The 14,935-nt window shown below is 32.5% G+C and overlaps 1 protein-coding gene across 1 annotated transcript in view; it reads right to left on the bottom strand.

The window, feature by feature from the left end:
* Nucleotides 1-14,935, bottom strand: part of LOC142983238 (zwei Ig domain protein zig-8-like) — a 144,630-nt gene that overhangs the window by 9,583 nt on the left and 120,112 nt on the right. The window contains exons 3-5 of the mRNA XM_076130148.1: nucleotides 5,628-5,761; nucleotides 2,842-2,919; nucleotides 450-582 (exon numbers count right to left, since the gene is read on the bottom strand). Coding sequence (XP_075986263.1) covers nucleotides 450-582; nucleotides 2,842-2,919; nucleotides 5,628-5,761 — 345 coding nt within the window. The remainder of the gene's footprint in view (nucleotides 1-449; nucleotides 583-2,841; nucleotides 2,920-5,627; nucleotides 5,762-14,935) is intronic.

Below are 14,935 nucleotides of genomic sequence, written 5' to 3'. Positions count from 1 at the left end.
AGCTTTTTTTGATAATATTAGCATTTAATAACATGAAAACTTAAAATTGGAAAAGCGCAAGTAAATCTTCATGTATTTATAAGTATATTCCATTTTTATTGCGTCAACTTGCTCAAAAGATAAAATAATATCCGTTAAGCAATTAATTTGCTGTAAAAGTTCATTTTGGTGTTTAGTAGTTAAGTAGGTAAATTATGACTTTTATTTGATAACTAAAAGGGTAAAAAAAACTTACTATTAATTTATTGAATAAATTCTAGCAACTTAACCTCACGTATACATTCAAACAAATAATCGCAAAAAGAAAAAGGAAAAAATAAACTTAAACATCACCAACATCCAACATTGGTTCCAATACGCAACTTTACCAATTATCAAGCTTTCCTCTCCATCCTCACGTACGCTTCAAATAGATCAGAAATTAATGTAATTGCTATGATTGGACTTACCGACTACGTTCAGTTGAAAAGCCAGGGACATCTTTGGTTCAGTATTGACTTGGCATTCGTAAATACCCGCGTCCCTTTCCTGTGGGAATTTTATCTGTAGCGTCCAATTTTCTGATTTCTCTGGCCTGATCACCTGTTAAATATAGATTTGGTTAGTATTGGTTTGCTTATGTCTTATTTCCCGATGGCAGGTACATGAAAGTCGTAAAGCATTCATAGAGTAGTACTGTATTTCCCTGCGGTCGGTAGAAATGCATTACACATATATTATTTTGTGTGGCTTGTTACTTAGTCTAGTAGTAGGATGTATCTGTTTACCGAATTTACTGAACCAAAATACATAATAAGAATACCACAAACATACTATTACAGGATGTGTTATAAAAATAAAAGACTTGTGATACATATTAATTTTGTCATGCACTCTTTTCAAGTGTCTGTTTTTAGGACTGAGGGAAAGACATCTATTGCAGGTAATATAATTAGGTTTATCTGAAAATTTGTGTTAAAACATCCTGCTACCGACTACCCAGTTCGAAAACCTATAGTATTATAACCACTTAAAATTTATGTCACACAATTTTTTTAATTACCTAACAGAATGACGCAACAAACTTGCCTACAAATGATACGATATCCTCAATTCATAGACATTTGACTTAAGCCGCAAAGGCACTGGGAATCATATACAACTACATATAGTATGTTATATGTAGAAGTTCCATCACAGATTAAATTGCGTTCTGATATTGTGTAGACGTTAGACTTAGCTAAAGTCTGTGTGAAGCTTGGTCGTGTTGACACCAATCTAGCTATCAAAACAGTCTGGGATTTATGTTTTGAACTGATGGCTGTAATTAATCAGGATGGAAATGTCTCTTGAATGTACGATGGTTTAAATTTTTTGAGTGATTTGGTATTGACGTAATGTGGCGCGGTTTGTTTTGAATAACGAGGTTAAGTAAGTACTTAGGCTATTTGTATACTTAGTTATTGTTTGTGTCCTTTGAATCTCATTGTGATCATCTTTTACTTCTAATTTTACTTACGACTAGAAGTAAATAAGTACAGTTGGGTACCTTTTTGCTGATTTCTACGAAAGAAAATAGGTGTTACTAAGACATTTCCTAGATTTTAGTTTACAAAGACGTATGATCTGCAACACATTGATCGAAAATTTGTTTTTAATTTCTGACTAAAGCGGATTTATAAAAATATACTTTAAATAAGTTATAATTAAAATAAAATATTGGTACCCGCAGTTTTGTTAAGTCAGTCAACGTCATGTCTTCCGAGTTTGTACAAAACTCCTGTTCATAAAGATGCTCAAGTTTAATTTGAAACCTTTAAGCAGGAAATGTTGGAGAAACTCAAAATAATATTCTGTTCTTCGGTTTTGGGATGTTCAAGTTTATAAGGGTGGAATTGAATGAGCTTAGATTTCGTGCCTTACAAAGTTCGTTGCCCTTGTAGAATATTTTGTTTTAAAAGCTGACTTGAAATACGATGTATTAACTCCCTAGAGTGGTCTCTCTAATGTTGTAAAAAATTTAGTGGTGCGATGATTCTAGTTACTGAAGTAACTAAATTAACTAAATTTTCTCTTAATCAATCTAATAGTTAAATCATATGCAAAAAGTGTTAGCCCGACATAAATCACAATATGTCATGTACAATGTGTTCCTTCGAGAAAAAAGAGTCTGTGGATCAACCAAGAAAATATTTTTGTCACTTGTGTAAGTTCAAGTCTATGTATATCATATAATCACGTAATAACAGCGACTAGCATATACGTATATTTTTCTTCAATAAGCCTTTCTTAAGAAAAACAATCAACCGCATACAGACGCAAGTCTGATAGCTACAAGTAAATTACGCCCACCAATGAACCACGTAGCTATTGTATTGAAGCAGAACTGGTTCAGATCGAGATTGCACTTGCCTAGTTTACTGCTACTAGTTTACGACTACTGTTCGAATGTCTAAGCGGCTGTGGCTACATAATGGAACAAGTATTCTGATCTGTAATATGTTTTTGTAATCACTATTTCTTTACGATTGTATTCGCCGGATTGTTCAGTAAGTACCTGCGTCCATACAGCAAGAGGCATATGTGACGAATCATTTGCAACGAATGCCTTGCGATGTTAATCTAGTTTCTGAGAACCTAAAATTTTATGCACATCTTTCTTTTGCCACACCCCTGAGACGTTACTGCACGATATGTTTTCAACATCTGACTTTTACATCAGTCATTAATATTACTTTCTGGTACATAAATAAACTCTTATGTTAACAATGTTGTTAAAAATATTCACACCATAACTCTCTTCACGGGAGTTAAACCAAAATGAATTGTTTAAAATAACAAAGTTGTGTAATTAAAAGTTACCTGAAATCTCTGATCCGATGTGTAAGTCAGTATTCCGGCGGTTAATATATGGAGGTCGCGTTTTCTGATCCATGATACCTGCAACAAAATGGAAGTTTGCAACTTTTAATATTATACCATTGCCTTGACCCATTTTTGAGTCACCAGTTTTAGTAGGAGTTTCCACTGCTTTATCGAGATCCGGTTCGTTCCGGTTTATAAAATTCTCAATACCAATGGGGCGATTCGATCTTGTAAGTTTCTTTAACGTTTTGCTATGTACAAACCATTTTTGTCACTTTTGCAGAGTACAAGAAAATGTAAAGAAATGTTTGTACCTCATGTCATTGTGTTGTCCTTTCAATCGCCACTCTACTCAATCCGATTTTTTTCAGAAATTAATCAAAGATTAATAAGTGTTTCTTACGCCACATATTGCATGAACTTCGTATTGAAAAATTTACATTTTAAATTATGATTTAAAATGTAAATTTTTAAAAGACTATGGTCTTGACCTGTAAAATCCTGTTCAAAACTCATAGGATCGCTAAAGGATTATAAACATTGAATTTTGACGATCAGTTCGATAGTTCAAGACAGCCGCATGTCTAGTCTCCTCTTAGCCAAGTGTCAGAAAAAAATATACCAGAAAGAAAAACATACAGTTTTAGGACTATAAACCGGATATCAACCAAAAGTATGAAAGGTCCTTAAGGTCACCATGACGGACCTTTCGTCAAGTCACTTAATAATTCAACACTCGTGGAGATACGTTCACTCGCTTCAAATTACTTAAAGCAGCTAATGTTTTTGAATTTGTTTTTATTGGGCCTTTGAAATGAAACTCTGAGTTTCGTGGAATGTTTTCAAGAAATTAAGAAAGGAATTTGTTTACTTGTGAAGCCGGTGGATGCTTTGTGGAGAAGTAATGGTTTGAATTGAAGGTTATTCTTATTCCTCAGAAGAAATTCATAGCGAGGAAGAAACGCTGTCTGGTTGACAATGGAAGTACTACAGAAGGAATTTACTTAATTCATGTTAGCGTGATGACGAACGTTTGATACTTTCTGGCTTCTTTTTGAATTGAACAATTCATACTTTAAGTTGTTAAATAAAATTAAATAGATGCCTATAACCGGGGCGTTTGGAATCACCTCAACGAATAGAATTTAAAAATTAATACAATATTCATTTTCTGGTTAATTTAGAGCCTCCACTAACAAATACGGGTCGGACATGCATTCTATGACTATTGATATTATTGTGTCTAATTTACAAATTCTACCCATATGTATGATAGCTCTTTCGTTTTATACGTTTTCACTGCGTTCAAACGTAAAGTTTATAGATATTTTGTTATTCTTTCTAGGACTTTGACGTCCTCATCAAACAGCTTTTCAAATCACTACATCAAAATCCAATAAAACCGAAACACGAGTACCTAATTTGCAAGTATTTCATTAAATCCTCGTAGAGCCTACACGATCATTTATTTAGAACATCGGAATCAGGTCCGCATTTCCATTTGAGATCGCCGCGCTAAAATAGCTAATGATCAATACTCTAGCTTTGTTACCGAAGGCTTTGTATAGAACTGGAGCAGGCTATAGTCGCTTTACAAGCTGGTTTATTTTTGTACAGAGAATTGTGTTTAAATAGGCGAAGCGTGAGATTTGTGTTAAAGTTTATAAGAGTCATGTCATTCGACTATTGTTGGTACGGCTGGTTATCGGAGAGCGTTTCCGAACTGTCGGATTGTGTAGACTGTGTATCGAGCTTAACATTTCAAGTTACTTAACGAATACTTCGTTGAAATTTGTTCTAGTTCTAGATATTTTTGCGTTTGTTGAGGCAATTGTTTAAGAGGTGAAACTAAAGGCCCTGACAATTAGAAAGTGAAAGAGGAATACTTTTTTAACTATAAAAATGGGGTCGTTATGTTTATTTAAAAAATATTATATTTATAAAGTACTTACTACTTTTTTTTCTATGTCAAATTACAAGAGTAGTTTGGAATTTTATATGAACCTTAATCGGCCTCAATTAATGCTTTCTTTAGTGTAATTGTTTTGTTAATAATAAATAAAACTAATGAAACGAAGAAATAGAACTCATTAATTTTGCCTCGTGGATTAAAAGAACAATTAATATTTATCCTTGACATCTCGGAACATTAAAAACCAACTTCCAAATTAAGGAAAAAACCTTTCCAATTACAAAAAAAGAAAATGCCAAGTCTTTTAATTCGTCGCCAACGTAAATTGTTATTCTATTTTATTTACGCAATTAGGAATAAATAAGTTAACATGGTGTTTAAGTGTAATTAAATATCTTTCGATTGTGTATACACGGTCATCTGGTTCTAAACAAGACTCAATTTATATTATATCATTAAACATAGTATAATTTCTTATACCTAATTTTCAAACTACTACAAGAATGAGATGGGCCAAAAAGCAACATAAATAGAAAAATCCAATTTATAACAATTAAGCTGGTATAGGCCAGCTGATATTTGTGGGACTTGAACCCGCTTATAGCACTAGGACGCATATAAACCAATGCATCAAACATGCAGCTGAAATGCAACAAACATCGTCATACCTATATATCGTATCATAATTGGATTAAAGGCGTTAACGACTTGATTTAGTGTTAAGTCATTCTTCCTCTGAAGGTGTGCTTGTCTAAATACCTTTAAAATCACATTACTCTGTGACAACATCCACGGCAATGCTTAAATTAAATTCCAATAGAAATCCTCGATATCCATACAACATAGTGAATAAATATTTCAAATGACTTACAGCTTTGTCGCCGAGTTGTTCAACCCTACAATGCAGGAAGGCGGTCTGTCCGACCACTGTGGTCACGTTCCGAGGCACATTGTATTCGAAGTATGGGAACGACCCCACGCTGTCCTCGCCGTAGTGAGCTGTACCTGTGAAAGAAATTAGTAATAAGTCTTGTTGTTTTAGTGAATGTATGGAAGTTGATGTTGATAAATATATTAATGGGACTGACTTTGTGGCGCACTGGTCTTTTTCTAACACAACTCGCACTTGGCCAGCGTCGGGAGGAGACCTTTGCACAGCAGTGGGACATTAATGGGTGAATTTCATTACTATTATAATTTATAATTTAAATTATTTTCAATAGTCCGGAGGTTGGTAACTTGCTCACTATATAGCATTAGTTATTAGTGCATTTTAATCAAGACTCAATTTTGGTATGATCTTATTTATGATCTTATTTAGATGAGTTATCTTCAGATAGATTAAACACTTTTGGGTTTGCTTTTCTATGTAAATGTGTAATTTTTCATCCCAAACTAGATTTAAAAACAGAGTTATACATAAAAAGCATTATTTTAGGAAGAAGCCGAATGAATAAATTAAGCTATCAAATGCCTAAACGTTTTTATTAAAACTTGACCTTGCACAATTAACTACGTTTGATGTTAGAAAAAATAAGGGAGAATAAAATAAATTAGCAGTAATTAAATGAACATGTATTTCTGTACTGGCTTACTTATGGCTTCAGGAGCACCCACAGACAAAAAGGTATCAAAATATTCTTATTTTTGCATTTCCAAGTATTCCATTTACATTTCCTTCTGAATGTAATATAATATATTTAAATTTTTTGAACGAGGAAAAAGGAGAAGAAACTTGATAATCTTGTTGTCTTGTTTTTGTTAGAATAAATTATGTGAAAAGGGTCGCTTTGACGTTTGTAGGCGGGATAGTAATTTGTAGCCGCGTGTATTTTTATTTGCTATCTTATCTGAATCTAAGTTATTCAATTGAATGAATAAAAAAATACGGGAAACTATACGACATATAATATATTGACCTTTTACATTTTAGATACGAGAAAGTATGATATAATCGTGCAGCGCCATCTATGGGTAGACTTGAGTTAAATTAATAGTTCTTAAACTATTTCAGCAAAACTTTATCTTACCCCCGGTTTCTGTGGTACATTTAGCGTTAAAACTCATACAAAAAAAACACTATTGAATAGAAAATCTACTCAGAAACCGGGGGTTAATCAAAAATATTGATCTGCTCTATTATTTTTTATGTATTCAACGTAAGTTATACGAATTGACTAAATTGCAATATTGTGCATCGATAGTTAATTTAGCTTGTCTCCAAAGTATCTCATGAAAGTTAATTATAACCCTTTTAGGTATATTTATTAAGTAAAGAATAAAACATTAACTAACTTCTGCATGCAGTTTCCATTATAAAAATTAAGTTACTGATATTATAATAACGTAGTAAATTGAAAACCTCAAAAGCACAAACCAGCATAATTATATAGAGCCTTCATACTTTCTTGTTTATATTCTTCGCAAGAACGGGCAAAGAAAGCGCTTTCTCAAACTTAAACTTTTTACTGAAGACGGGTAGTCGTTCTAATAATAAATGAGTTAGCTGCTAAACGAAGACCTTTAAAATAAACTGTAGGTAACTCGAGTAAATACTTAAGTATGTAGAATCTGAGAGTGAATTCACTGCACTGTTTTGTAATATTTATATTATATGTATAATATAGCATTTCGTGAAATAAGTATGAGTTTAGTATAAGTCAAAGTAGTCCGTGAAAAGGACATAATTTTTTTAAGAAGTAGACCAAAGAAACCACAATTGTTAAACGTTAATTTGAGTTTAAATTAAACGACAGCGTCATATATTATTTTATGCTTTAATTTACATACATCAGTCTTATAATCAATATAAATGACTACTATAAATTCAATTAAAATATAATAGTAAATAATCGTCAGAAATTTTACAGAAAACCTTACATAACTGGCTAATTTACTCCACCAAATATCTTCACACAATCGAGCTACCTTTCTCAAAAAAATATTCTTTCCAAAATCACAGACCAAACAATAGCAAGAAAAAACAACACAGCACGTAGCTCGTTATAACACCTAGTCACCATTCTGTTTGGTGCAAAAGGAATACAGAACGACACAATTAGTGTTAACAAAGGTGACGCTGATTAAGAAATTATTCAGAGAACATCTCAGTTGTAATATGATGTGACGCGGGACTAATTTCACGGGTCATTTTGGACACCTTTTTACCGTTTAGGGTTGGATATTATTTTTGTTATGTAGAGTTATGTAAGAGTTAGTGTATATTTTATTTATTTTTTATAAAGACAACTCCCGCACTAAGGATTGCTTTTGTGTCGCGGAGACTTACATACATACAAACAATGCACACAAAGTCCAAACGGACCTGAAACATTTAATTGTGGATCACACAAATAATTGTTCCGTGTGGGAATCGAATCCACGACCTCCAAACGCAATGGTAGCGGCGGCATGGCGGCCTGAACCACTGCGCCACGGAGGCAGTATATTTTATAAAAGACTGTTTACATACGTAATACATAATATCACCCAAATTTTCCCATATGGGTAAGCAGAGACTAAAGAACGCCATTTAGTACGATCCTTACAAACTTCCTTTGCCTCACTCACATCAATAAATCTATTGACCATATCTATCAGTCATACAGAACAAAATAAAAAAACTATTTATATTTAAAAAAAATCTTTTACATATTTATGTAAATGAATGAACAGTTAACTGTAATTTTTGAAATTATGGCTACTGATATTCGTAAACAATATTTTTTAACGCGTTTTATACTAAAGGAAAATATTTGTTGTATTTTTGCTGAAACATTTATGTGAATTTGACTTTTGAATACAAAACATATTACTTTTATTAACCATTCTCATTACAGTTTAATTAATCCAAAAATAACGTGGCAAAAACACATTTTTATGATGAAAGTAGTTTTCATCAGTTTTTGAATATTTTTGGTACTGTTCCGAATGTTTTCAACCGTTTTCACGAATTTTAGTTATATTATACATGTTTATTTTGAAAATAAGAGTACGAATTTATATTTGTAGCTCAACAAAATACTACTGTAGCTCGCTTCTCTAATACTATTGACTATCGAAAACCGGCCTGTCATCGAGAAATTTTGTATGAAAATCTGAGCAGTGCCTCTGACGGGCGTCGTAGGAACTATTTGGCAGTACATTCTAAATGCCAAACTTTTACCCACTGGCACTGTACAGAAACGCGCTACTGACCAGATTTGACAAAATTCGGTACTTCGTTACTGTTACAATCAATTAACAATCTCAGGATACATTTTACTTCAGTAAATCTTTTCCCTCTAAAGTTGCGAGTATAACCTAATTTAGAATATTTCCAACCATATACGAGTTCATGTCATATTAGCCTAGCTTTTCTTCCAAACTGTGTTGGAGTCGGCTTACTGGATGTATATACTCTCACCGGATGCAGCTGAATACCAGTATTTTACATGGAACGACTGCCTATCTGACCTCCACAACCCAGTTACCTACTCATGTCATATCATATATAAAACTCAAAGGTGACTGACTGAATGACTAACCTAGTGATCTTTCTTTTTTTCATCAATTCCTCTAAGGGCATAAAATAGGGGGTGAAAGTTTGTATGAAAATTCTGTCTTAAGTCACAAACCACGCAGACGAAGTCGCGGGCAAAAGCTATTAAATGTATAAAACAAAACAAAAACCGTCGTTGTTCAAACATTACATAACCTCATAAATAGCCGTGCTATTTCAGTCACGACACTAATCTGCATACATCATTATAACTAATGCCTGTATGTCAGTGAGCACAATGACAAACATTCACAAATCTTTGATTTATAACATTGTGTGACGGAAACATGTCAACCTATCAATATTGTATTGAACGTCGATGTCGTATACGTCATTTTTATGTCAAACTACATTTTGCATGTGATAACAACCATGTGAATTTTATAATAAAACTAGCGGACCCGACAGACGTTGTCTACACGTCAAAAAAACATTGTCCAGCGGACAAAATTATGAATCTAAACCATTCTCAGATCCCCTTGAACACACACAAAAAATTTCATCAACATCGGTCCAGTCGTTTAAGAGAAGTTCAGTTACATACACACTTAAAGAAGAATTATATGTATATATAAAGATAAGTTACATGTTACATTTTGCCAAAATGTTATTGTAATATTTGAGTTTAGCTCACGCAAGGCTCTGCGTTAGACAAATTTTCATTTCCTTTCCTTATTTTAATCTTTTACCAGGTGATTTAAAAAAAAGTAGTATATAGTAGTTGTAGCTTGGGCTTTCAGCTATTTGTATGCTAAATCTTATTTTTTAAAAATCGATTTCGCGATTAAGCCATAAAAGCACAAGCTATCAAGTCACGATTATTTTCGTAGCTAGAATTCCGCCACGCCCAATACCGAATATTTTTAATTACTAGTAATATCAAATAGAGCTCATAACTTCAAAGTTATATGGCTAGCCTACATCTACCTAATTTACTAAAGTTTATCTCCGTAATCAACATCTAATTAACCTTATTTTTAAATTTCCTTTCAGTCTAAAATGTACTCTATTTTGTCAACAACTTGGTATATTTTTCCGCAACAATCTAATCTAGCTGACAACAATAGACATAATATTAGTCTAGTTATTGTTGTCGTCCGCTATTTAATTAAAGTAATATAGTTTTTGGACGTAATTCCATGTGTTGTGATCATTTGGAGATGTTATGAAGGTTGGACACGTAATTTAATTTCGTATTGTATCCATGTGGACAGGAATATTAGCGGTGAATTCTAATAAAGAAAAAAATTGTCTGATATTCTGTTTCTTTTCACCATGATGTGGTTTTTATAATTAATATTATTACTATCTTACTAATAAACATCTAAAGTTATAAAGCGACTTGTATTTTTATTCCAAGTCTTGTCAGTTCTTTCTATCTGTTGTCCTTATTTTTGTCAAACGGCTTGACCAATTTTGTTTTCTATTCACTCACGCACTTTTTGAAAAAGCTTATAAGTTCTAAAAACCCATACAAACGAAGCCATACATAAAATGATACACTATCAAACATTTTTCTATTGTGTTACCAGATAAGATATTGTGAAAACACAATCGTGATCTCTTTGTAATATATCCAATCCAATTTTGGACGTCACTGATAAAACTAGCTTTAAAAAGGTTTCATTTACAGGCTGGCCAAATGAAAAACTATTGAGTGAAACTTCCTAGCAAGCAAAGGAACACTCACGGATTGAAAAATATATTTGACTTTCATCATCATCATCATTGGCCTGTGTCCATCTATTGCAGATGATTCAGGTACTTTATAGACTCTATTAATACTTTTTGTATAGGTACTATTGAAAAATACAGCATCGACATTAAGAACATCATTACCACAATATAATCAATATTCTGTTTGGGAAGTTCTATTTTTAGCAACTTTTATATACTCGCGGTAATTCTTGCAAGTCAGTTGTGACCTACTTTTAGATGTTCGATTGAGTTGAAATTTTGCAAAGCAGTACTTTTGTGACTTTGCTGTAGACAACATTTTTGACCGAAGTTTCTTGTTAAGAATAAATTCTGACTCTGGTTTTGCCTGTAAATTGTATGAGGGGCATAGGATATTAACTTATTAAAAAGATTTTCGTAAATATTCTATAACGTCATTAACGTTTTACGTACATATTTATTATCTTTAATATATATATTTTTTTGTCGTTTTTTTAATAATATTTACAACTAGTTTTACGACCTACCTATAAGTTACAGATTACCTTTCTCACGTGTAAAATAACAGCAAAGTAACAAACAAAATAACAACATTTTACTAACACGCTGACTAATACTTATTCGGAAGTGATAACTATCACATTCTACAAAAATGAGGAAAAAGATCATGGCATTTTATTACACGAACTGCGTCCAATTAGAACATACAACATCCTAATCCTCACACCAGAAATTCCCATAAGGTGCGTCGAAATCTCGACACGAAGGTGCAGAGCCAGGGTTCTTAATGTAACAAGCTTAACGCGAAGCCATACAGACCAGCCACTTGACCCGATAGCCTTACACTAAGCCTCTTAGGCTTTAAAGGAAGTACTAATATCTAGCTCTATCTAAACGCATTACAGTTAAGGATGCAAAAGCTAGAATTTTTCCTTTGATCCTTTTTAATTTCTCTTTGAGGGTTTTGTGGCCTGCGTTTTTAATTAATAAGGATTCATATATTACGTCATTTTCTATATAATCGAGTTTCGCACTCGCTGATTTCGTAAAATCTTAGACGTACTTGAACACTAATTAAAGAAGGAAATAGAATAAATTACTAATTTAATCCTAGTACGTCTCCTAAAGTCGAAAATAATTTACTCTCTGTCTAACTGTTTTATTATCACCGGCTTCAATACTACATAAAAAACTACTACTAAGCAACCTGGTATGTCCACATACCATTGTTCCTAATGTAAAAGTGATGGCATTAATTTTGGGAATAAAATACCTATTGTAGGTATCCTTTCTTATGGCTTGCTGAACAGGACAACCCTTCTCTTTCTTTTAAAATATTTCTCAAAAAACTAGTACTCTTTAATCGAGTTGCTATCTTGAACTTCTCGATGGTAACTCGAATATACTTGCAAGTAGTTCACGATAGTCCTTTGGCATTACAGTAATAATGTGATATATCCTGCGTCTGATATGATCTAACATACTAGTTATCTGACACATGATCATGATCTAGATTGCATTCGAAACTAATTGACAATCACATGATTATTACGGATTTACTCCCATCGTGATAGTATGACTAACAAGCATAGATGAATCAGCAGGCGAAAGTACTACAGTTAATTTAATGCAATTGAAACGAGTTCGACTGTTACTATGATTTTTGTAACAAATCTTCTTTCTTTTTACGATATGAAATGAGTGTGACGTTGTTCCGATTTACATCTTCTGCGATTGCCACGCAATAGAAATTAGTTGGCATGTGACATCTTTGAATGCCAATATTTGACTATGGTCTTTGGTCTTCAACTATCCCCAAGCCGAATTGTATGACAGTTGGTTTAGTGACTTAACATGAAAGCGTTATAAACATACATACAGACATCGAATATGTTTGTATGAAAATATGGATTATTTTAATTACTTTTCACATGAAACACGAGAATAATAATACTAGGAGTGAATTTTTTTATTGCACAATATCGAATCGTAAACAACGACTCGTAGTAATGGTTTTGATCGCAACACAAACTCTATTACAAGCTTATCATGTTTACGTCTGTATAATCACATTAAAGCCATTGTAATGCTATCTACTTTCAACATGATACCAGACTAGATACGCTACATATATACATATTGTTCAACTGAATTAGTTCAACAAACATATGCTTGGATTATTTTAGTCTGTAATCTCTGCGAGTAAAATTTTATTTGCTCTGTTATTTGTATTTTGTATGTGAATTTCGTTATTTAGAAATGTTGAAGCTTTGCTAGTTTTGCTGATAAGCGGAATGTCAACTGTATGCAAAGGAGCATACGACAAAAATAGTATGAGGAAATTAATTAGATCGATTCTTGTGTCAAATGGTTTCAATTTAAAGCTGAAAATAAAACAAATCTTACAAATAAGTTAGTGTTTGTTTGATAGACTGTCAAGTTTATGAAGGAGAAGAATAACATACATCTACAAAGACTTTGTTATTTAAAGAAATGTTAACAATTCAATGGCGCGATTTTCTACCTGTAGCGACAATCGGCTCGCTATAAACAAAATTTTATATGAAATCCTGATCTGTGCCCTGCAGGTGATGTAGGAACTAATTCTTAAGTACATTTTACAATGTCAATTACCGATACTCGATATACCGACCGTAGAAAATTGCACTGCACTTGTTATTTCATTATGTATAATTGTAGTATCTAACCGAAAACTAAATAAAAAAAAATATCCAAGACTCTCGTATTAATATTTTGGCAAAGAAAAATATGCTAAATATTAAAGAAAAAAATAAAGTATCTTATTGTAAAATGTTGACGAGGTAAAATGTATGCCAAAAAGATACACGAAAAAAGAAAATACGCTTTGATGTTTTATTAAATTACAATGTACGTATTACTTTCATTTCTTTTCAAAACTTCTATTTTTCACAATGTGTTTTCAAGTACCTGAGTTTGTATTTGTTACAAAAGAAATGAAATGTTTATATTTTCAAGGGTTTTTTTCCAATTTAAAAAAAAAAGACCTTCATTTGGATTTGCAAAGAGCTTTTCCAATTTAGAAAAATGGTTTTCAAGTTGAATATGTTTTTGTGTTTAAATTCATATTATAGTTAAAATACCCTATTTAGTTCGAAAGAAAAGGTATAATACTTTTATTATTACTAAACTAGAGTTATGTATTCGAACGGTAGCATTCCAATATAAACTATTTTATTTAAGATAGCTGACCCGCGCAACTTCGCTTGCGTCACTTAAAAGAATGAGTCAAAATTTTCCCCGTTTTTGTAACATTTTTCGTTGCTACTCGGCTCCTAATGATTGTAGCGTGATGTTATATAGCCTAAAGCCTTCCTCGATAATTGGGCTATCTAACACTGAAAGAATTCAAATCGAACCAGTAGTTCCTGAGATTAGCGCGTTCAAACAAACAAACTCTTCAGCTTTATAATATTAGTATAGATAGAATAATAAAATAATGGCTATCAAAATTATGGCTGAATTTCAACTTTAATACATTTCAATTTTAATACAGTTCATACTAATGCAAAGAAACGGTAATAGCATGACACCAAGCAAATACAAATAATTTAGATTATTTATAACTAAAACCTAATTCTTCTTTAAAGTTGGGCTAGTCTTCTTCTGGAGACATAATGTCAAATTCATTTAAAAAGTGTAGCTTGGGGCTAGTGGGCTTGACTTTAAACCGTTATTCTTTCTCTTCTTTGTAGCCTAAAAAAGAAAACTGCTTCACTCTAATACAACCAGTAAAACTTTTCAGATAAACAATAAGTACTTTTAGTTCACCTGTCCGAATTACGTCAAGGTCAGTGAACTTGGACGCAACAGTCATCAAGAGAAGTGGTAACGATTTTACTCGGTCAACTGAAAGGTTCCCACAAAACATACTTTGAATACAGATTACCTTTTTTCTCAAGAGGTTTTCACGAAGTTTTCTG

The sequence above is a fragment of the Anticarsia gemmatalis genome, chromosome 23, assembly GCF_050436995.1.
Source record: "Anticarsia gemmatalis isolate Benzon Research Colony breed Stoneville strain chromosome 23, ilAntGemm2 primary, whole genome shotgun sequence".
NCBI classification, from domain to species: Eukaryota; Metazoa; Arthropoda; class Insecta; order Lepidoptera; family Erebidae; genus Anticarsia; species Anticarsia gemmatalis.
This window is presented reverse-complemented; position numbering and strand designations above follow the sequence as displayed.